Below are 22,167 nucleotides of genomic sequence, written 5' to 3'. Positions count from 1 at the left end.
CTGCACCATTTTTCCAGCTACGCATTTATCTGTCTTATCTTCCTAGTTCTGGACTCAATTGCACGTGGCACTGGGAGTTATCCGTAGATTACTAATTTGGAGGTCCTGCTTGCTAATTTTCTACTTAGCTCCATAAATTGTGATTGCAAGACCACATCCCCCTTCCTCTCTATGCCATTAACACCAATATGGATCATGACCCCTGGCTGTTCGCACATCACCACAAGAATATCCTGCAGCCGTTCTGTGACATCCTTGACCTGAGCACCAGGGAGGCAATAAACCATCCTGGAATCACAGTGACAGCTGCAGAAACGCCTGTCTGTTCCCCTAACTAAAGAATCCCCTATCAGTACTGCCCTTCAGCTCTTCTTCCTCCCCTCCTGCACAGCTGGGCCACCCGTGATGCCATGGGCTTGGCTCTTGCTGCACTCCGCCAAGGATCCACCTATATCCAGAATGGAAAACCGGTTAGTGAGCAGGACCTCTGGGGACTCCTGTGCTACCTGCCTGTTTCTCTTGGACTGCCTGGTGGTCACCCATTCCCTATCTGCCTGCTTGCCCCTAACTTGCGGTGTGACCACCTCTCTGAATATGCTATCCATGTAGTTCTCTGCCTCACGGATGCACCTCAGGTGACTCCAGCCGCTGCTCAAGTTCTGAAATGCGGAGCTCAAGCTTGTGCAGCCGGTGACACTTCCTGCACATGGGCTTGTCTGAGTCACAGGGAGTGTCCACGACTCCCCATGTGCCACAGGACGGGCATTCCGCTTGGCTGAGCTCTCCTGCCATGCCTTAACCCTAAACTTTTAAATCACTTTATTTACTTTAACTTTAGTTGCTTTTATTTACTTTAACCTTACTCTTGTACTATTAGCTATAAACTGGAGATTTGTAGAAAGTAGGAATTCTTCACCCCGACAAATCAGCTCCCTCTCGTGTGCCTATAAATTCTTACTTTCCCTGCACTAGTTTAGAAACTTACCTTTTTCAAAATTACTGGGGTTAAAGCACAGTCCCTAACAGCAGCTGCTCAAGAACCAATCAACTCATGACTTTCCTGTGATGTCACTCTCACACTTTTTTTCAAATCCACCGAGCAGCTCCGGGAGGGTCCTCACACGCAGGTCCGACTCCTCTCACCCCCAGAAGGTAAGTGAAAGGCCCCAAGCCACGGCCTCTCTTTATTCACAGCCCCAGAATGTGCTCCCACGCAGGTCTGATTCCTCACGCCCTCATAAGGTAAGTGTCCTCTCCAATGTCTTTACAACTTTCCCAAAATGTGGTATCCAGAATTGGACACAATACTTCAGCTGAGGCGTAACTAGTGTTTTGGAAAGCGTCACCATAACTTCCTTGTTTTTATACTTTATACCACTCTTTACACTTCTCTGCATTAAATTACATCTGCCGCATGGCCGCCTATTCCATCAACCTGCCTATGTGCTCTTGAAGTCTATCACTATCCTTCCCACAGTTCACCATACTTCCAGCTTCAGTGTCATCTGTAAATTTTGAAATTGTGTCCCGCACACCCAAGTCTAGGTCATTAATATAGATCAAAAAAAGCACTGGTCATAACATTGACCTCAGTGAACTCCAATATACACCTCCCTCCAATGAGAGAAGCAACTGTTCACAAGTATTGCTCTGCTCTCCGACAGGATTTCCGCCTGTCTCTTCTGCCTTGTTCACCCCTCTCCTAACTTTACTCAGTTCTGCCGAAGGGTCATGAGGACTCGAAACGTCAACTCTTTTCTTCTCCGCCGATGCTGCCAGACCTGCTGAGTTTTTCCAGATAATTCTGTTTTTGTTTTGGATTTCCAGCATCCGCAGTAGTTTTTTGTTTTTATCTCTGTGTTTAATTGACTGCCACTCCTCTTCAAGAAATGCCTACCTTGAAGAAGTATTGCTCTGCTCTCCAACAGGATTTCCGCCTGTCTCTTCTGCCTTGTTCACCCCTCTCCTAACTTTACTCAGTTCTGTCGAAGGATCATGAGGACTCAAAACGTCAACTCTTTTCTTCTCCGCCGATGCTACCAGACCTGCTGAGTTTTTCCAGGTAATTCTGTTTTTGTTTTGTTCACAACTACACTCTGTTTCTTGTCACTCAGCTAACTTCATATCCATACTGCCATGGTCCCTTTTATTCCATGGGCTTCAACATTGATGACAAGCCTATTGTGTGAAACTAATGCCTTTTGGAAGTCCATGTACGACATATCAATCACATTATGTTCATCGATCTTCTGTTAATTTATCAGGAAAACTTAATCGACTTAGCTAAGCACGATTCACCCTGAACAAGTCCAAGCTGGTTTTCCTTAATTAATCCATATTTCTCCAAGTGGCTGTTATTTTTCTCCCAGTTTATAATTTTCCATCATCGAGGTTAAACTGACTGGCCTGTAGTTGCTGGGTTTATCCTTACACCCTTTTTTGAACAAGGGTGTAACGTTTGCAATTTTCCAGTCCTCTGGCACCACCTGAGTACCTAAGGAAGACTGAAAGAATATGGCCATATGTAATATGTAATTTCCACTCTTACTTCCCCCAGTATTCTGGGATGCATCTGATCTGGTCCTGGTGACTAACCCACTTTCTCCAACCTTTCTCCATTTTATCAAATTTTAGCCCATCCATGTCTTAATGACCTGCTCTTTCATTATGGCTTGGGCAATATCTTCTTCCTTGGTAAAGACAGATGTAATGTAGTTATTTAATAGCATAAATCCTCTTTTTGGTCCATAATTCTACTCCTCCTTCCACTATTTTGATTTATTTACATTTATTTCAGACCTAAATTTACCTATTACTAATTTGAAACTAGGTTCCTTGTCTACTATTGAAGCGTGACTAAGGCTTCAGAAGCAAATTTATATGGAGTTTCAGAATCCAGGATATTAATGTAAATGAGAAACAACAATACTTTTAAGCCCTGAGCTTTACTCGTAGTTCTTGCACACAGTCAGTAACACCAGGACATACACTTCATATATCAATTTTCTAACCTTTCTTTCGTGATTGGTTTCCTTAAAATTTGCACACTCGCATTCTGTACTGTAACATTTTCTCTTAATCCTACCTCAGTAATATAATTTCCTGAAACAGTTGAAGCACAAGTTATTTTTTACATGAATGAAATCCCTAATATTGACTCTATATTGACATCTTTGTACTTGGCCCACTGGAGCGTTTCAGTGAAGCTCAAGGCAAGCTTCTTTTTTAATATTCATTCATGGGATGTGGGCGTCACTGAGTAGGCCAGCATTTGTTGCCCATCCCTAATTGCCCTTGAGAAAGTGCTGCAGTCCATGTGGTGTAGGAAAACTCTCAGTGCTGTTAAGAAGGGAGTTCCAGGGTTGTGACCTAGCAACAGTGAAGGAACAGCAATATAATTCCAAGTCAGGATGGTGTGTGGCTTGAAGGGGAACTTGCAGGCAATGGTATTCCTATGCACCTGCTGCCCTTGTGTTTCTAGGTGGTACAGGTTGTGGGTTTGGAAGGTGCTGTCGAAGAAGCCTTGGTGAGCTCAAGAAACAGCACTTCATCTTCCAATTTGGCACTTTACAGCTTTCTGGACTCAACATTGAGTTCAACAATTTGAGACCATAATCTCTGCTCCTCCACGTTGTTTCCTTTTCTGTGTATGTGTCGGCCTTAATCTGGTTTTTCTCGTTTTGCTTCAAAATGGCAGCTGCTCATTATCCTCCCATTTACACCTCCTCTGGTCCTATTTTTTGTTTCTTTACTTGTCCCATTGCCACTCCCTTCTGCTCTATCCCAACAACTCATTTGTCGTTTAATGAGCGACACCTTATTTTTAAACAGTGACCCTAGTTCTAGATTCTCCCACAAGAGGAAACATCCTCTCCACATCCACTGTGTCAAGACCCCTCAGGATTTTCAGGAAGATATAATAATGGGAATTCCGTTTTGATGTATTAGTAGGTGAGCTAGGTTTGAAATGTTAAGTAGGTAAACATGGGGAAAGTTTAGAATATAAGGTGTAAAAGAACATTTGCATTTTTAAATAAACCAGACTGTTTTCAAAGGCGGGGTGGGGGCGGTGGCGGAATGTGTCACCTAGCCAGGTGAAATTCAGAAATGGTGTGTTTATTTTTCCCAAGGATTACTTGTAAAATTGGTACTATGATAATTTTTTATGATCAGAGAGGTAAAGTCCAAAGACATAATGAAACAATGGGAATTTACATTCAAAGAGGAAAATATGTATAAAGGAAAGAGGCTTTGTGAAAAGCCTTCAGCATCTATGCCTCAAGCTGCTGTCTGCAGTGAACTGAAGTTAAGGAAACTCACTTTGAATTGGATTGATCAGAGTATCATGTTTCTTTGCCTGGGTCTTTTAAAAGCTGTGTTTTACTGTTGCCTTAATGGAGGTGTAACTGAGTCAGATTAATTAGGGGATTTAGAAGTTATTATCGTAGTAATTTTTGGACATATATATGTGTTTAAAATCATTTCTCTTATTAATAAATGTTTAATCTAGTTTTGTAAAAACCTATAAGGCTCAGTGGTCTTATTGCTACTGAATTCAAAGCCCGCACCTTGAAGCATACAAATTGCAAAAATAGTTGCGGCAGCTGTCTCAAGCTTCCCTCGGGGATTTGAACAACTCAGCATTTTCCATCGGCCGTGCCATAACAGGGTCTTAAAGGTTTCAATTAAGCCACCTCTTACTCTTCTAAATTCCACTGCATACAAGCCTAACCTAACCACACAGACTGCATCAATTCAAGCAGGTAAAACCATGGCAGACTTGTCAACTGACCTTCAAAGTACAAAGTGCACATCTCAGGGTGCCTGGCCTTGCTAATGTTATTTTATTATCTTCAAACATTCTGTATCTAAATGCCCTTGAAGATTTGTTTGTTTATTTGTTCTAAGTTCAAATATCCAATTAGTACAGTTGCAAAAAAATTACAGCACCACATACAGGATTTAATTGCAATTGTTACACGAGAGGCTTGCCAAACAGCAAGCAGAATGATCATGAATACAAAAACAAATACAGCAATGCTGTAAATCTGAAAGAGAAACAGAAAAATGCTAGAAATGCTCAGCAGCTTAGGCAGCATCTGTAGCAAGAGAGACATTCCAGCTTAAGGAACATTCATCAGAACTGGAAAACATTAGAGGATGTAATAGGTTTAAAACAAGTTTAGAGGCAGGGAAAGTATAGAGGGGAGGAATGAACAAAAAGGACATTCGGTGATGGGGTAGAAAATAGGGGTGACTAAATGACAAAAAGGATGATTTTACAAAGCAAAAGGAGATAGTAACGGGACAAATAAAGAAGCAAAAGATGGGTCTAGAGGAGGTGAGAGCGGTAACAGTGGAAACATTACCAATAACTGCTCACTGGAAAAATAGGAGCGATGGGTATGATTTGAAATTGAACTCCATGTTGAGACCGGAAGACTACATAGTGCCTATTTAAAAGACGAAGTGTGGTTCCTCAAGCTCACGTTGAGCTTCACTGGAATAGTGAAGGAGGCCGAGGGCAGAAAGGTCAGAGGTGGAATGGGGCAGAGAATCAAACAGCAGGTGACTGGAAGCTTGGGGTTACACTTGCAGTATTCCACAAATTGATCACCCAGTCTGTGTTTAGTCTTCCCCATGTAGAGGAGACCGCATCGTAAGCATGAATACAGTATTGTAAATTTTAAAAAGTGAAAAATAATCTGCTGTTTCATCTGGAAGGAGTATTTGGGGGCCTGGACAGTTGGAAAGGAGAAGGTAAAAGTGCAGGTGTTGCATCTCCTGTGCTTGTACCGGAAGATGCATTGGGAAAGGGGATGGGTGATTGAAGAATGCATCGGATTTCATGGAGTGAATGGTCCTTTTGGAATGCTGAAAAGGGGGAGGTGTGGGAAGATGTGTTCGGCATCACACTGGAAGTGGCAAAAATGGCAGAGGATGATCTGTTGAACGAGACTGATGAGGTGGAAGATGTGGACAAGGGAATTCCGATTGCTTACTAGGAGGGAGGGGAAGGGGTGAGAGAATAAGTATGAGAAATGGGATGGACATGGTCAATCACAACGGAGGGAAAAGAATGACATGTTTGTAAGGCAGCATCATCAGAGTAGATGCAATAGAGATGGAGGAACTGGGGGAATGGAATCAAATGCTCACAGGAAGCGGATTGGGAGGATGTATCATCAAGGTAGCTGTGAGAGTTGGTGGGCTTTTAATAAATATTATTTGACAACCCATAACCAGAAATGCTGATTGAGAAGTTGGGGAAGAGTTGGAGAGGGATCATGTGAACTTAAAAGAAGCGTGGAAAGTGAATGCAAAGTTGGTTAGATTTTCCGGTTTGGTGCAAGAGCAGGAAACAGTCATCAATGTACAGAGCATCTGAATAGGTCTGGGTCAAAAAATCTTCCACATATCTCAAAAAAAGGCAAACTTGGCATGGACCTATATGGGCTCGCATAAGAACTTTTATTTGGAGGAAGTGAGTGGAGTTGCAGGGGAAGTTGTTTAATGCAAGAACAAATTCAGCCAGACAGGGGAAGGTGGTGGTGGGGACTGGTTGGGTTTCTGTTCAAGGAAGAAGCAGAGGGTCCTCAGACCTTGCTGCTGGGGTGCAGAGGGATTGGGCGTCCATAAATAAAAGGGAATGATTAGGCCCATGAAACTGGAAACTATTAAAGGGGCAAAGGGCATCAGGAGAGTCACAGATGTAGGTGAGAAGAGACTGGACAAGGAGAAATAAAGTAGTGTGAAGATTGAAAGAGGTTGAAATGATGGGTCCAGTTGGGCTGACCTTTATGTGGATCCTGGAAAGGAGTTAGAAGAGGGCTGTTCAGGGTTGGGGCCTATGAAATTGAAGGCCACAGATAGAAGATCTCCAGAGGCAACGAAGTCAGTGGCAGTCGGGAAATGATGGCTTGATGTTTGGTGGTGGAGTAGATAGGAGAAGATGCTGGAGAGTGCCGTTCAGCCTCTGTAAGGCAGAGTTGGTTCGGCAAACAACAGTGCCATCCTTATCAGCAGGTTTAATGGCAATGTTAAGGTAGCCCCAATAGAACAGAGTGCAGAAAGTTCAGAGGGACTGAGGGAGGTTACCACAAGCGAGCAAAGTAGAATTATTAAGACAATCACTGTCATACTGTCAATACCCAAGGTGCTACGACCGGTCCCCGGGTGAGGTCCCCAATTTGTTAACTTCCCGAAGGGAACCCTAACTTTGTTATGCTTGCGGGTGAGGAGGAATGAGCTGGCCTCCCTTCTTTATTCAACCCCCTCAGTTGGTCGCAACAAGGTTAATTTAAAAGGGATCCCTTCCCCCATGGATAGTTTTTCCTGATTCAAATGTATTTTTTTTTTAAGAAGGAGCCAATTTAACCAAGCTTTCTTGAGTCAAGAAAGAGTAAGTTTATTCGTTACCAGAAACCTGAGAGAAATAATAAAAATCAACACACATACACACAGATCAGAAATAAGAAGTTAGAGTCCAAATAAAAGTTAAAAGAAAAAGATATATGAATCAGTCTTTGGTGTGTCCATGAAGTGTCAATGGCAAAACATTAAGAGAGGAAGAGAGAGAGAGAGAAAGACAGAGAGAGAGAGAGAGAGAGAGAAAGACAGAGAGAGAGAGAAAGACAGAGAGAGAGAGAGAGAAAGAGAGAGAAACTTCACCTGCCACTGCAGGCGTGATTAGTTGGTCGTCGTCTTGCTGTCACACACACAGCACACTAGTACATTAGCACACCTGCACTCCTCTGCAGCTAGCTTTTTAAAACCATTTTCCATGTGTATTCCTGTAAGGGAAAATAAGCCATGTCTTGCGCCCAGAGTCAGGTTTCTTTAATCTCCGACCATTTAACACATTCTGAGCTCTGAATCAACAGGCGATGGATTTTAGATGACTGCTGAGATGTGCTAATCAGTCTTTTGTCTTTGCAACCACAGGGGATTTAAAGTTCAGTCTTTTGCATCTTTCCTATCTCTCTTTCAAGTGTCTCTGCTTGAAAAAGGCCATGATACCTTTTCAGGTGCGACATTCCATGTTCTCTCAGGCCAGGTCTGTCAGTATAATCCACGTAGGAATTTTCCAGAAAGTGGTCACTCTACATTATCAGCCATCTTTTGCTCACTATCCTTGCTTGTATTTCTTTAAAAACACAAAAGTCTTCCTTAAAAGATACAATGTGCTAATAAGTAATTTGTGGCTGTAATCAGCTTTTCATGATAAAGGTAAGATCTAATGAGGGTAAAAGGCCAAAGGGAGGGATCCAGGCAAAATTACCAAGCCTCTCTGAATTAAGTGAATAAATTGTTTTGGAAATTTATTGCACCAGAAATTGGATGGTGCGCAAGGTTCCTGTATAGTGGACAATGTGATTGCTCTCATTCCAGGTTGACTGTGTACTGGCCACCACTTTGCCAACATTTCCTCCACAGGTGTCCAAGATGTGCACCTGAAGAAGGCGTTAGGCACTCTACATACGCAAATAGGGGGTATCACACCTCTTTGAGGCCTCATTTACAAATGGAATGCTCCTCCCGTCTACAAATTAAATTTGAGGTATCCTGTCTCTTCTCACTCTCCCCTTCCCAACTGTTTCCCTCCTGTATCTCTCAAGGACCTCAGCCAATGTCTGAGTCGGACAATCTTGAAGTCCCTACAATCCCCACACCAACCACCCAAAATCGACTAACTGCTATTGGGGTCATGGCTGTAAACTGCAGCTCACAACTGAGGCTGGTAGACCAATTTGCCATTGTCCACTGGTCTCATTACTTTGGGCGCAATCCATTTTCTAGGGCATTATTCTTTATTATGTCACTTGAATCTACAGAACCAAATACCTTGCCGCTGCCTTTAGTCATTAATCTTGGTTATCTATAGCAGAAGGATTTTACAGCTCTAGCCAAACAGATAATCTACGTCAATCAATCATCTAAAGAGTGCAATTCACTTTTACTTTCCAGAGCAAACACAAGAAATTAAATATAAACGCCATTATGATGACAATACTTGTTATTCAACCTTTCATAAATACTGCAGTCCAGAGGGAGCATTAAAATTGAAAGAATGAAAAGGCTTCTCTTTTTCACTTCATTAAAATGTTGCAAAGCATTTCACATAAATTATTTTCAGAGTGTGGTTACTGTTGTTATTTATTTAAGCAAAACAATTTATCATTTGCCACTTGGAAAGCCTGTTAAAATTCTCATGTGAAAACAAGCATTTTAGTTCAATGGCTGGAATTTATGGTCCCCCGCCAGCGGGTTTGGAGGCGGAGGTGGCCTGTAAAATCCAATGCATGGTGTTCCTGCCAGCAGCCCGCATGCCCCGACCTATCTCAAATTTTACAGGCGACAGTGGAAGCGTTGGGCCTACTGAGGCCCTTAAGTGGCCAATCAATGGCCACCAAAGGGTCTCATCCCACTCCCACCGTTATTTTACCCATGGGGGGCCCACCACGTCAAGCCGGTAGCCTGGCAGCTTTACCTGCGCCATCTGGTGTCGGGCAACTGGGGCAAAGGAGCTTCCTTTCTCTCTCCCCTTTCCCCATTGCAAGACAACCCTCCCCACCCCCACCCCCACCTGACAAGATCACACTCCCCCCTTTACCCTCCCATCCCCCAGCTTCTCAAACACACCTCCCCACTTTCCCCTTGCTGGGGCCTGCCAGCCTGTCTCTGGCGAAATCTCCCCCACTTACCTTGGTGTCCTGCTCCAGCGATGATCTCCACTGGGGACTGCCTGTAGTCTCAGCAGTGGCCCACCGCTCCTGCCTGGCGCTGCTGGGACTACAGAGCTGCCAGCCAATCGGATGGCTGGCAACTCTCTGAGGCGGGACCTTTGAGGCACAGAAAGTCCTGCCTCCACCCTATTAACAACCAATTGGTTAAATTAGAGGAAAAGCCATTCTTCTCGTGGGTAGGTTCCCAACTGACTTTTTTAGCTGGAGGGGTGGGGATGATCACACCCCATAAAATCCAGCCATAAGCTCTTTCTGGAATCAGCGCAGATCGACACCTACATTGGCGTTTAATGTGGGGAAATGTGAAATTATCGACTACAGTAGGAAGCAATAGAAAAGCAAAATATTTTTTAAAAGGTGAAAGACTATTAAATCTTGGTATGCAGAGAGATTTGTACAGGAATCACTAAGTTAGCATGCAGGTATGGCAAGCAATTAGGAAGGCAAATGGTATGTTAGCTTTATTGCAAGGGGAATGGAGAATAAGGGTAAAGAAGTCTTGCTGCAATAATATAGAGCTTTGGAGAAGCTTCATGTGGAGTACTGGACTTGCCTTACAGAGGGTGCAACAAAGGTTCACTCGTTAGGATAACTCTTTTTTCCCAGGAAACTATGAGAAGAGATTAAGTTCAATGGGCCTATATTTCCTATAAAATTCATAGAGAGCTTGGCAGAGTAAATGCTGAGAGGCTGTTTCCCCTGCCCAGTGAGTCTAAAACTAGAGGTCATAGATTTCAGGATAATGGACTGGCCATATAAGACTAAGATGAGGAGAAATTTCTTCACTCAGAGGGTTGTGAATTTGGAATTCTCTGCTCCAGGGGCTGTGGATGCTCAGTTGTTGACATATTCAGGACTCAGATCGATAGATTTTTGGACACTAAGGGAATTAAGAGATATGGGGATTGTGGGTAGAAGTGGAGTTGGGGATCCACCATGATTTCATTGAATGGCAAAACAGGCTTGAGGGGGTTGTTCGGCCTACTCTTGCTCCTATTTCTTATGTTCTTAAAGTTTGGCAAGGAGTTGCAACATCATGGTTGACAGTATTGAAGAATTCACTTCTAGCTTGTGTGGTGTTATCCTGCAGTCTACCATGAAGCATGTGGCCACCTTCAGGGATGCTGCAGCTGGGATGTCACAACAAGTGTCTGAGTTAGCAGCCTTAGTTTTGGTGGCTTCACCTTGGTCGATTGCAGAAATTTATTAACAGGGGCTTTCAAGGTGCATGGGTCTCCTCAATTCTGCTCCACAGCAAATCAGCGGAGCAGGAGTGTTAACAAAGAAGGAGTACTTGTAGCTCCTTCGCCACACCATCAACTAGTATGCACCATGGTCCCAGGAGGTCAACTGGGCCAGGAAGCAGCAGCTTGTAGCTGGGCTCTGTCATAGTCAAACACAAAAGTCAGCAGCCACAAACATTTCAAGGATCCCTACATGAGGAACAGGAGACTTCAATCAGTTTTGCTGACACCACTCGGGGAACACCTTTATAAGAAACCTTCTTTTATATAAAACACCAAGGGTTGACACTCAGTTAAGAAATCAATTCATTTGGCATTCAATTAATCACCTTTATCCCATTTGGGATCTGATGGCAGTTTTTGAGTCTGCACTGTCAATATGTCATTAATAGACATTTGTCTGAATGTTCTCCAACACAGGCTTAAGGAAGTGGTTAACTGCCTCAGATAAGATGCAATTTGTTTAATGAGTAAAGAATTTTTCAGCCACAGGGACAGACAGCAAAGCTCGGCTGTGGATAGTGCCCAAGTTATTTTCCCCTGACTCCTAGCCGAGGTCATTGATCCAGCAACCGTGCCAATGCCACTCAAAGCCAAACAAAACAATTTAAATGAGATTGACCTCCTAAGATCTGCCAGTACCAGAAAGCTCACAAAGGCACATACGCCCAAGGCCCGATTTACAACCAATCCAAATGGGATTCCCGCCAGATCTTAAATTCCTGGCACTAACATTGAAATTTTCAGCACAACATTTGACTATTTCCACGTTCCCATTGGGGCGTCAATCAGAGCCACCCTAGACATTTTTTAAAATTCTTTAATGGACATGGGCATCGCTGGCAAGGCCAGCATTTGTTGCCCATCACCAATTGCCCTTGAACTGAGTGGCTTGCTAGGCTATTTCAGAGGGCAATTAAGAGTCACCACATTTTGATCTGGACTCACATGTAGGCCATACCAGGTAAGGATGGCAGATTTTCGTCCCTAAAGGACGCTAGTGAACCAGATGGGTTTTGACGACAGTTGGTGATAGTTTCATGTCATCATTACTGAAACTAGCTTTTCAATTCCATATTTTTATTAATCAAATTTAAATTCCACCAGCTGCCATGGTGGGATCTAAACTGCGTCCTCAAAGCATAGCCCGGGCCTCTGGATTACTAGCCTAGTGACCTTGCCACTAAGCCACCATTTCCCCTTAAATAACAGGGCTGGAGCCTAAGTGGCCAATCAAATAGTAAACATGTACATACAAGCAGTTGTATGTTGTCTGGCAGGGTCAGGCCAGAATTATACATGAAGGTTGGGCCTACGTCCAATGCTGAAGTCTGTTGCATGAGACCCAAGCACTTCCTTTTTGATGTGTGCACAGGCACTGAACATAAACTATTGTATCAGAACTGAAGCAAGCTTTCTATCTAAAAATCAATTCATACTACGGTACATTTGCCACCAGGTATGCTCCATTTATACTGCAGGCATATTTACAGTTGCAAAACATCCAAAGCCTATGTCTGGAGGATGACCACATTCCATTGAAAATAAAACACTCGCCTCAAGTCCCTACACTTAAGTTTGCAACAAGTTTAAAAGTCTAAGCAATTCCTTAAACAAGAATTGTACAAGTCAGTCACTGGAAAAAAAAAATCAAGATTTTGACATAGATTTTAAAACTTTGGTAGCATCTGTTACTGGTTGACCATAGTGGGATGACATTCAAGCTAGTGAAAAATGAGATGGTAACACTGACGTACATAAGGATATACAGGACTGATGTGGGTTGGAAAGTGATATACTGCCAAAAATGGGAAGGAAAAATCTAATAGAGCGATACAAAGTGAGATCTTATGAGTGGAAGAACAATATCTAATACTTGTAAATTTCTTAAAGCTACAGTACACTAGCGATCTTTGTTGGCAATTTTCTTTCTGTAAGTGAAGGCTGAAAAAAGGAGATAGCATTAACAAAATATGTGGAGAACAGTGCATCAATACTCTGAAGAGTTCAGCATATTAAATGTCTAAAAGTTACCCAGATCAGACATTATCCTCAGAATTGTTTTAAATGATTATATGAGAAAATAGGTGCTTGGAGCACTTGAAGATTGAAGGATAATTAATCAACCCTGATATAGAAAGCAAGAGTAAATCCCTGAAAATTAGGGATCTGTTTATCCAATATTTCTGCCACGACAAATGCTTACCAGCATTGTTATCACTGTGGAAGAAATCAAGGAGAATCTTAATTTCAAAAGCAATTGGTCACACTTCAAGAGTTTGCCTGCAACATTTCTCTTCAGAACAAGTATTTAAGCTGGTGGACAAGATTTATTCAGCAGATAGAATTTTCTTACATTTGCAGAAGTCATTTGAGAAAAGTTCTACACCTCAGGCTTTTAAAAGTGAGATAAATAGCTTACTGAATTGAGAGCTGTCTTGGTAAAAGAAGAAAATGGTCAAATGGTGATGAATGGGAGAAACTGTGTCTGGCAATCTCACAGAGGTTTTTCTAAGTCTCCAGCTGTTTTCATTTTTCATAAATTGCAGTTAGTTTTATTACATCAAAACGTGTTCTTTCACAAATCTGCATTCCATAATTCTACACTGCTGTGATGAACATTTTCTTAAATATTTGTCATGGGAGCAAAAAATTCCTGACTGCAGACTGGAACATAATGTAAAACCAACATTTCAGAATATATCAGGACTGGAAAAGTACAGCTTGTGAGAATCTTCTAACTGTTAAATAACTAACAGTGGATTAATTTTTGCAACTGAAATGCATGTTAGCAGTACAAGAGAAGCAATTTTACAGTGCTGCATCTGGGTGAATCCAAATAGGTTTAACCTCCTTTACCAACAGAAGCAATTTAACAAAAATGAGAGAGACATCCTTAGTCATTTTTTATATTTATTTATGTAGCACCTTTAACATAATCAAATGTCCCAGGACACTTCACAGGAGCATAAAAGAGCAAAATTTGACACTGGGCCACATAGGGCAATAATTAGGGCAAATGGCCAAAAGCTTCATCAAAGAGGTAGATTTTAAGGAGCATCTTAAAGGAGGAAAGAGAAGAAATGAGGAGGAGAGATTTAGGGAGGGGATTCCAGAGTTTAGGGCCAGGCAGCTGAAGGTATGGCTACCAATGGTAGAGCAATTAAAACTGGGGATGCTAAAGAGGCCAGAATTGACTAACAGCACAACATGCCACAAGTTGGAAATATATCATTGATGTAATATAAACTGCCCCATTGCACATTATTTTATGGTTTCCAAAACCTAACTACCTAAAAATAAACTAAAAAAAGTACAGATGAAGAATTCTGAAGGGCAATTGCATGGAAATGGACAACAGCGATTTGACTTGATAGATTCACTAAGATGTAAAACCACCTGAAGAATGTTTTAAAAAAGGAAAGACCTAATAATTCTATACAAATTATGGTAGTTCATACTACTCATTTTGGAATTCAATATTCAGACATGCACAAAATTGGAGAAGAGTTTTTAATAAATGCCATTCCAAACAGGAGTATTATTTATTACTGGGCAGCAGTCATGCATCAACATACAACTCCACAGATTAGAAAAACAGAGACTTCATCCACGACTTGATCAAGTTTCTAACTAAATAATCTGAGTTAAGATGCTGTTGTGAGACACTAAGAAGGGATGGTGAGGGGGAATTGGGTGGAAAGTCTCCAGCAGAATGCTTTGGTGTGCTTTTAGGGGTTGGTTAGGAGATCAAACAACTTCCCGGTCCTCTTGAATGTGTACACAGCATCGAAGATACATGGCATATACCTTCAAATCGAAAATCAAACAAACAATTTACCATTTGTGTTTAATATGGATAAAAAGCACTTTTTTCCAAAACTTGCCCCCATAAAGATAGCTTCATATATGAAAAAAATCCAGTGTTTCAATATATAGTTCATTTGTACAGTGCCCTTCATAAACTAACTACAGAACCAAAAGAAGTAATTGTGCCCAAGTTATTTGTATTCTGCGCCATTAATGCTTTCAAAATGGATGTCAACAAAATTAGATTTCTTTAGAATAGATTGCAGGGACATGAATGATTTTCTTTCCTGCTTTGCCTGAAAGCTTGGTCATATTTGGAAGACAGCCTCTGACTAAATGCAACTGCAGGAGACTCATGACAAATGAAGTGCAGGTTACACCTTCTAATTCTTTTGAAGTATTTAAGGTTGGACTTTGTGATGCATTAACATCTGATAATAATAGCTGGCTCCAACAAGTTAGAATTGAGACAACTGTGAGGGAGGGATTTGGAGAATTCACTGCAGTCCAATGGTGCTTGACTAGACCAGCAACTTCTATGACAGTCCATCCTCCACACAAGGCATGTATGCCATAGCAACTGAATAGGTAGTTGGGTCTCATTACAGCTCCATTGCTGCATCATCTTCTAGCAATCCAAAATGACAACAGATACCTCTAAATATCTACAACCCCACTGCAAACACAGAAAAGACAATCCCAAGCGCAGATACACCAACCTTAGGCTTGCTGATACATGAAGGTATTGGACCACTAAAATCCTACAAAGGTCACAAAGAACACCTGCAGACAACTCTACAATAATAATCAGGGATTCATTTTGGAATATAAAATGATGCACTAGTTCAGCGTGGTATTAGCCGATAGCATGCTCATCAGAGCGAAAACGTTGTGGGTTCAAGCAACATTCCAGAACCTGAGGACACACTCATATAGTCATTTCAGTATGGTACTAATAGGCCACTGCATTGTTTGAGGTGCCATCCTGGCAGGCGATGTTCAATCAAAACTCTGCGACTATTTGGGTTGACGTTAAATATTTCAAGGCACCATTTTGAAGAGAGAAGAGTTCTCCCAATGTCCTGGTCAACATACTTTACTCAACCACCATCAACAGATCTAGACAGGGAAAGAGTAGCGAACTGTATGCAGGTATGTTACTAGACTGTACTGCTCAGGACGGTACCAATCTTGATTCCTGGTCTGTACTGATTTAGCTAATCTCAATGGCCAGGGCATGAAAATTGGCATAAATGTCACCAGCTGGGGGTAGGGGCAACCTTTGGGGATTCTCGATTCTCATGTCTTTTCAGTGACTCTTACTGGAATGAGAGTATTAACAACTTAAGAGGTCTCCTTTCTTTGTCAAAAGCTGAATAGCCCACTCTTATTAGTTTTCTAGGTTCACAACTGTGGAATGACCACTTGGACAAGGCAGTAGAGTGGGGCTAGACCCCATGGAACTTTATCCAGTATGAGTCACTGCATTTAGGGGAACAACTGGGGAAAAGAAGTAAAATATTCAGCAAACAAAAAGCAAGTTACAAATATTAATAACATGAAATTGTTTGCATTGAGCTGTGACATTATGCACATATCATTAGCCATTTCCCAATTCTTAACCATCAGTGTCTGGGATCCTCCAAATAGATTTGGATTTATGGTTTCATTTAAAAAAAACATTACTCATTTAAGAATTAGAACTACTCTGAAGTCAGAAATTATTCAGACAAAAGGATATTTTGACAGCCAAAGTTTCGGGAATAAGAGGCTTGTGCTTTAGCCCGAAAGTAAAGCTATCTATAAAACTGATTACCATCATAAGATGTTTGACAATTATTTACCCAATCTGTAAAGAATGAATCCTTGTTTTTAACCATTTGAACTTAAAGGGTCATGTCTTTACATAGCCAAATGCTGTAAAAAATAATCATACTGTATAACTACACAGGAATTTTGTAAGGTTACAGCGCAAACAATTATTGCACGTCTTAAAATGGCTAATTACTTCTGAGTACAGGCAATATTAATTATATCATTTTGATCACTGTAGCTTCCAACCTTCAAACATCCGATCTAGGCGCAGTCGCTTTACTTTATGTTTGTCCATGAGTGACACGAGGACAGTATTGAAGGGTCAGAGGTTGTCGCCACACCTTCTACTGCAGGACACCGAAGGAAAGAAACACAAATCCAATCGATATGATGTACTGAGAGGTTTCAACAGCTCTTCCTCACCTGCTAAGAAAAGAAAATGCATATGCTATTTTTTTCTGATTGTATTTAGAATGCGAGAATTGATCTATCCATCTATCTTTCAGATTTATAATTTAGTTTTTTTTTAAATGGTATCATGTCAAGCTAATATGTCAGTTTTGGAATGAATCAATGTCAAATGATCTCTGAGGATGGAGGAATTGCAGAACTCAAATAATCTGTTATAGGATCCTGCTGTGCTGCATTGATTTGTTCAGATATACTGCTGTTTAATCCCTCGTGTAAAAACACATACTTCTAACAACAAGATCGGTTACCACCGAGGATTAACCCACAAGGTGCTGAGGTAATACCTGCCCTGAATCCTGTGAAATAAACTTGACGAACTTCTCTGCGCCACACATCAGCTCCATTCTACACACCTTGCCCTTTTTTAAAGAAAATAAAGCCACCATGAACTAGACACAGCATATTTAACCTATGAAGATAGCTTATGTAACAATTCAGATACATTTCTTACGTAACTGTTATAGAACAAACTTTATTTGCAACCAAGACCAAAGGCACAGCCTCTGCCAAATTGGAAGTTCTCCAAACGGGATTATCCACATCTACAATCCATAAAACCATAACAACATGGTGACCTGTGTACAAGCTATATGTACTTCAGATAATGAAACAATTACACTATCTGAAGTTGTATTCTAAGTGATAACATAAAGAATGAACTTGACAATTTATGTCAAATGAGTCAGTATTCAGGGTAATTTAAAACTACTTTATAATCAATGAAATGTTCATTGAAGTCACTGTTGTTATGTAAGCTAACTTGGAAAGCAACTTATGCACGACAAAGTCCTGTGTAAATATCAAATGATTTTCTTTTATTCTTTCATGGGATGTGGACGTCACTTAGACCAACATTTATTGCCCATTCCTAATTGCCCTTGAGAAGGTGGTGGTGAGCTGCCTTCCCGAAACACTGCATTCCATGTGGTGTGGCTACACCCACAGTGCTATTAGGAAGGGAGTTCCAGGATTTTGACCCAACGACAGTGACAAAATGGCAATATATTTGCAAGCCAGGATGGTGAGTGACTTGGAAGGGAACTTGCAGATGGTGGCGTTCCCATGTGTCTGCTGCCTTTGTCCTTCTAGATGGTAGAGGTCATGGGTTTGGAAGGTGCTGTTGAAGGAGCCTTGGTGACTTGCTGCAGTGTACCTTGTAGATGGTACACGCTGCTGCTATTGTGGGCTGGTGGTGGAGGGAGTGGATGCTGAAGGTGGTGGATGTGGTACCAATCAAGAGGGCTGCTTTCTCCTGGATGGTGTCAAGTTTCTTGAGTGTTGTGGGAGCTGCACTCTTCCAGGCAAGTATTCCAGGGTACTCCATCACACTCCTGACTTGTGCCTTGTGGATGGTGGACAGGCTGGGATGCGTTTCCTGCCAACTCTTAGGGCAGAATTTAGCCCTCAATGGGCGGGCGGGCCCGCTGGGCCCCACCGGCTCGGCAGCGGGTGGGCAGCCAAACTCCACTACTGAAACAGGCCCTGCTGCCATTTTGAGTGGGCGGGCCAATTAAGGCCCGCCCAGCGGGCTGCCCGACAAGTGCTATGCGCTTCCTGTGCGGGGGGGGGGGAGAGGGATTCCCCAACTGTCAAAGTGCGCTCTTTCGCGCACTCCCTGAGACTATGTGCTGTCTCAAGGAGAGCGCTGAAAGGTTTGTAAACTTTTTTGTAAAATGTTTTTTCTCCTTCCCGCCGGGGCTCCTGGCCTGTCCGCCAGCCTTAAGGTTGGACGGGCAGGGCCTTTAGTTACCTTAATTATCCTGTCAATGGCCTCAATTGGCCATTGACAGGTTGGCGGGCGGACAGCTGATTTCGCAGTCCGCTCGCCTTCCTGAATATTTAAATGGGGAGGGATGATGTCGGGGGTTCCTCCTGACGTCCTCCCGCGTCATTTGCCCGTCGGCAAGCGGGCCCAAATCGCCAACGGGAAAATTCTGGCCTTAATGTTGTCATGAAGGCTGAACTTTACAAGTCAGTTATATTTTAAAATGCACCTTTAATTCAAAGTAAAACAGAGAATTCCGAATAAACATCTTAGCTTGGAGACATGCTCAGATGATCTGGTTGCCATTATGAGAAGAACTCAAAACAGAAACCCACTGAGGTGTCATGACAGTTTTAGCACCTTTTCGCAGTATCTCACAAAAATAAGGACAGGTTCTGTCAGAGATGCAGGGGCAACTATTTGGTGTTCATGACCAAGCAGGATGCTTGCGAGAGTTCTGTTCAAAAGAAAGAGAATGGAACAGACAGGGCTGTGGAACTTTATGGAACAGAGTGGCCCGGGTTTATCTTGCTGGTGGTGATCGTACCTGGGAAAATTCAGGCTGAGTGGAGTGATTGTCGATGGACAAGGAAGTTTTGACCTGGCATGATGGAAAGAAGTGAACCCCTGCTGGGGAGCTGGGAGATACTGTGGGGCCGTTCCTGTAATGCTGCATATCTTCCAAAAGCATGGCATTGCGTAAAAGTATTTTGTAAGATATGTTTCGGTTATGTTAGTGGATGGGAAACTTCAGTTTTTCTTATTTCGATGTCATGGTTGCCCATTAAATAATTTTGATCTGTGTTGATTTTAGTTCGTTTGTTACAGTAGAAATTTTAAAACATGGAATCCTGTACTTTGACTCTTTACGTCAGTGGCTGGGAAATCAGTTTGTTAGTTATTGGTCTGTATGGGGATATTAACACTGTTCTTAATGTATTCCACTTAGCCACATGGCACAATAAAAGCTTGTCTTCAAATCTGAAGTTAGGACTAGTAAACTAGTGTTTCCCTTCACTGCTGCCAAGAGTCCACAGATGAGCAAAACATGAATCAACCCCGCAATTTTGCCGAATCTCAGGTTATGTTCCACAGTGTCGTTGGATAAAAGACTCTCGATATCGTCAAACTCAACCAACCGACCACAATGTTATCAAATCCTGACCCCATTTCTATTAAAGTCCAGGCTTGCCATAGCACTACCAAAGAACAGATTTGTTTTAAGTGCAGGTTCCATATCCTCCACTGATAAATACCAACTGATTACCTCTAATAGGTTCATTTAGCACACCATTTCAATATGCATTCTCTGCAACAAAACTGCAAAGAAATGAAAATTAAATATGGAGGTAAAAGGAGCTGAAATAGAAGTCAATTGATTTACAGTTTAAGGTTACATCGAGAGGGTGGTTAGGCGAGTGTGTCAGTAACGAGAGGACACAGATTTAAGATAACTGGCAAAAGAACCAGAAGGAGATTGAGAGGAGATTTGATTGTACAAAATTCTGGCAGGTTTAGCTAAGGTGGACAAAGGAAAACTGTTTCCGCTAGCTGATGGTACAAGGGCTAGGGAACACAGATTGAAGGTTTTGAGCAAGAGATGCAGGTGGGATGTGAGGAAGAAGTTTTTAAATGCAGCAAGACCTAGAACTCACTGGCTCTATTTCTGTGCTGTAATAAATCTTTAGCCAAAATTTTACATCCCTCTCTCCCACCGCCAGGAGCAGGCGGGGAATGTGGCATGGCTCGGGGGGTGGTGGGTGCTGTGCTCGGTCTTGACCCACCTCCTCTGAAATTTTACCAGCAGCAGGGCAGGTGTCAGGACACCCGCCTTAGCCCAACTGAAATTCTTAAGGGCCTCCCCCAGGTACTGCTGGTATTGTACCATGTGGTACAGGTAAACTAGGACAAACAAGGTACAGGAATACATGATGAATGGTAGGACCCTGGGAAGTACCGAGGATCAGAGGGACCTTGGTGCGCATGTCCACCTTAAGGTAGTGAGACAGGTAGATAAAGGTGGTTATGAAGGCATATGGGATACTTGCCTTTATTAGCCGAGGCATAGAATATAAGAGCAGGGAGCTTATGCTGGAACTGTATAAAACGCTGGTTAGGCCACAGCTAGAGTATTGCCTGCAGTTCTGGAATCCACATTATAGAAAGGATGTGATTGCACTAGAGAGAGTGCAGAGGAAATTTACCAGGATGGTGCCTGGGCTGGAGAGTTTTAGTTATGAGGAGAGATTGGATAGACTGGGGTTATTTTCCCTGGAGCAGAGGAGATTGAGGGTATAAAATTATGAGGGGCATAGATGGGGTAGACAGGAAGGAACCTTTCCCCTTGGTGGAGGGATCAATAACCATGGGGCATAGTTTTAATGTAACGGGCAGGAGGTTTAGAGCGAATGTGAGGAAGAATTCTTTCACCCAGAGGGTGGTGGGAATCTGGAACTCACTGCCTGAAAGGGTGGTAGAGGCAGAAACCCTCATAACATTTAAGAAGTATTTCAATGTGCATTTGCGATGCCATGGCATACAAGGCTATGGGCCTAGTGCTGGAAAATGGGATTAGAATAGTTAGGTACTGCATAGACTCGATGGGCCAAAGGGCCTTTTTCTACACTGTAGACCTCTATGACTCTATGCTGCCCTAACTTACTTCGGGATCCGGTCTCCATCGCTGTACCTTGTAGGGAACTGACAGCAGTCCCAGGTCGATGCTGCTGGCACCAGAGGACATCCTCCCACATGGGGGGTGGGGGGTGGGGGGGGAAGCCATGACTTCAGGCAGTTAATAGCCCAACGCCCAACGACTAAAATCCGGTCATGGCTTTTCAGCACAGCTGAGGCAGGCTCGCCCTCAACTTTTTAACTGGCGGCAGGGCCACTGCCTGTGTGAAAATTTCTAGCCTATGACTTTGTACCTTATTCTATGAGGTGAGATGAGGAGAAATATTTTACACCGTGAGTTGCTACGATTTGTAATGCACAGCCTGAAAAGGTGGTGGAAGTAGGTTCAACGGTAACTTTCAAAAGTGAATTGGATTTGTACCATAAAAGGAAAAATGTACATGGCTGTGGGGAGTTGGATGAACCAGGCAGCTCTTTCAAAGAGTCAGCACAGACAAGATGGGCCAAAGGGCCTCCTTGTACTATAAGGATCCCAGAACACTGTGCAATAAGTGTTTGTAAATAATTGGAGTTATGCCTTATGTGGTATAAACATCACTATTGTTGAAAAGCAGAATTGCCTTTTTCATTGTGAGCAACATTCTTAGATCTGCTAATGCTTGCAATTCTCACTTGCACTTGG

The 22,167-nt window shown here is 42.5% G+C and overlaps 1 protein-coding gene across 13 annotated transcripts in view; it reads right to left on the bottom strand.

The window, feature by feature from the left end:
• The window catches only part of ctbp1 (C-terminal binding protein 1), a 414,171-nt gene that overhangs the window by 300,883 nt on the left and 91,121 nt on the right, over positions 1-22,167 (bottom strand). For 7 of the 13 annotated variants that reach the window (XM_078553510.1, XM_078553469.1, XM_078553564.1 and 4 more), the window contains exon 2: positions 16,862-17,041. The exons of 2 other annotated variants lie outside the window; for them this stretch is intronic. Coding sequence is in view for 2 of the 11 variants with exons in the window: in XM_078553564.1 (XP_078409690.1) it covers positions 16,862-16,910 (49 nt within the window). In the remaining 9 variants the exon portion in view is untranslated. Of the gene's footprint in view, positions 1-9,704; positions 9,721-16,861; positions 17,042-22,167 lie in introns of those variants that run through there. 4 more of the 13 variants (XM_078553502.1, XM_078553529.1, XM_078553536.1 and 1 more) reach the window with 2 other exon arrangements.

This window comes from Cetorhinus maximus, chromosome 1 (genome assembly GCF_964194155.1).
Source record: "Cetorhinus maximus chromosome 1, sCetMax3.hap1.1, whole genome shotgun sequence".
Taxonomy (NCBI): domain Eukaryota; kingdom Metazoa; phylum Chordata; class Chondrichthyes; order Lamniformes; family Cetorhinidae; genus Cetorhinus; species Cetorhinus maximus.
The sequence above is the reverse complement of the archived record's forward strand: the minus strand, read 5'-3'. Positions and strand labels throughout refer to the sequence as shown.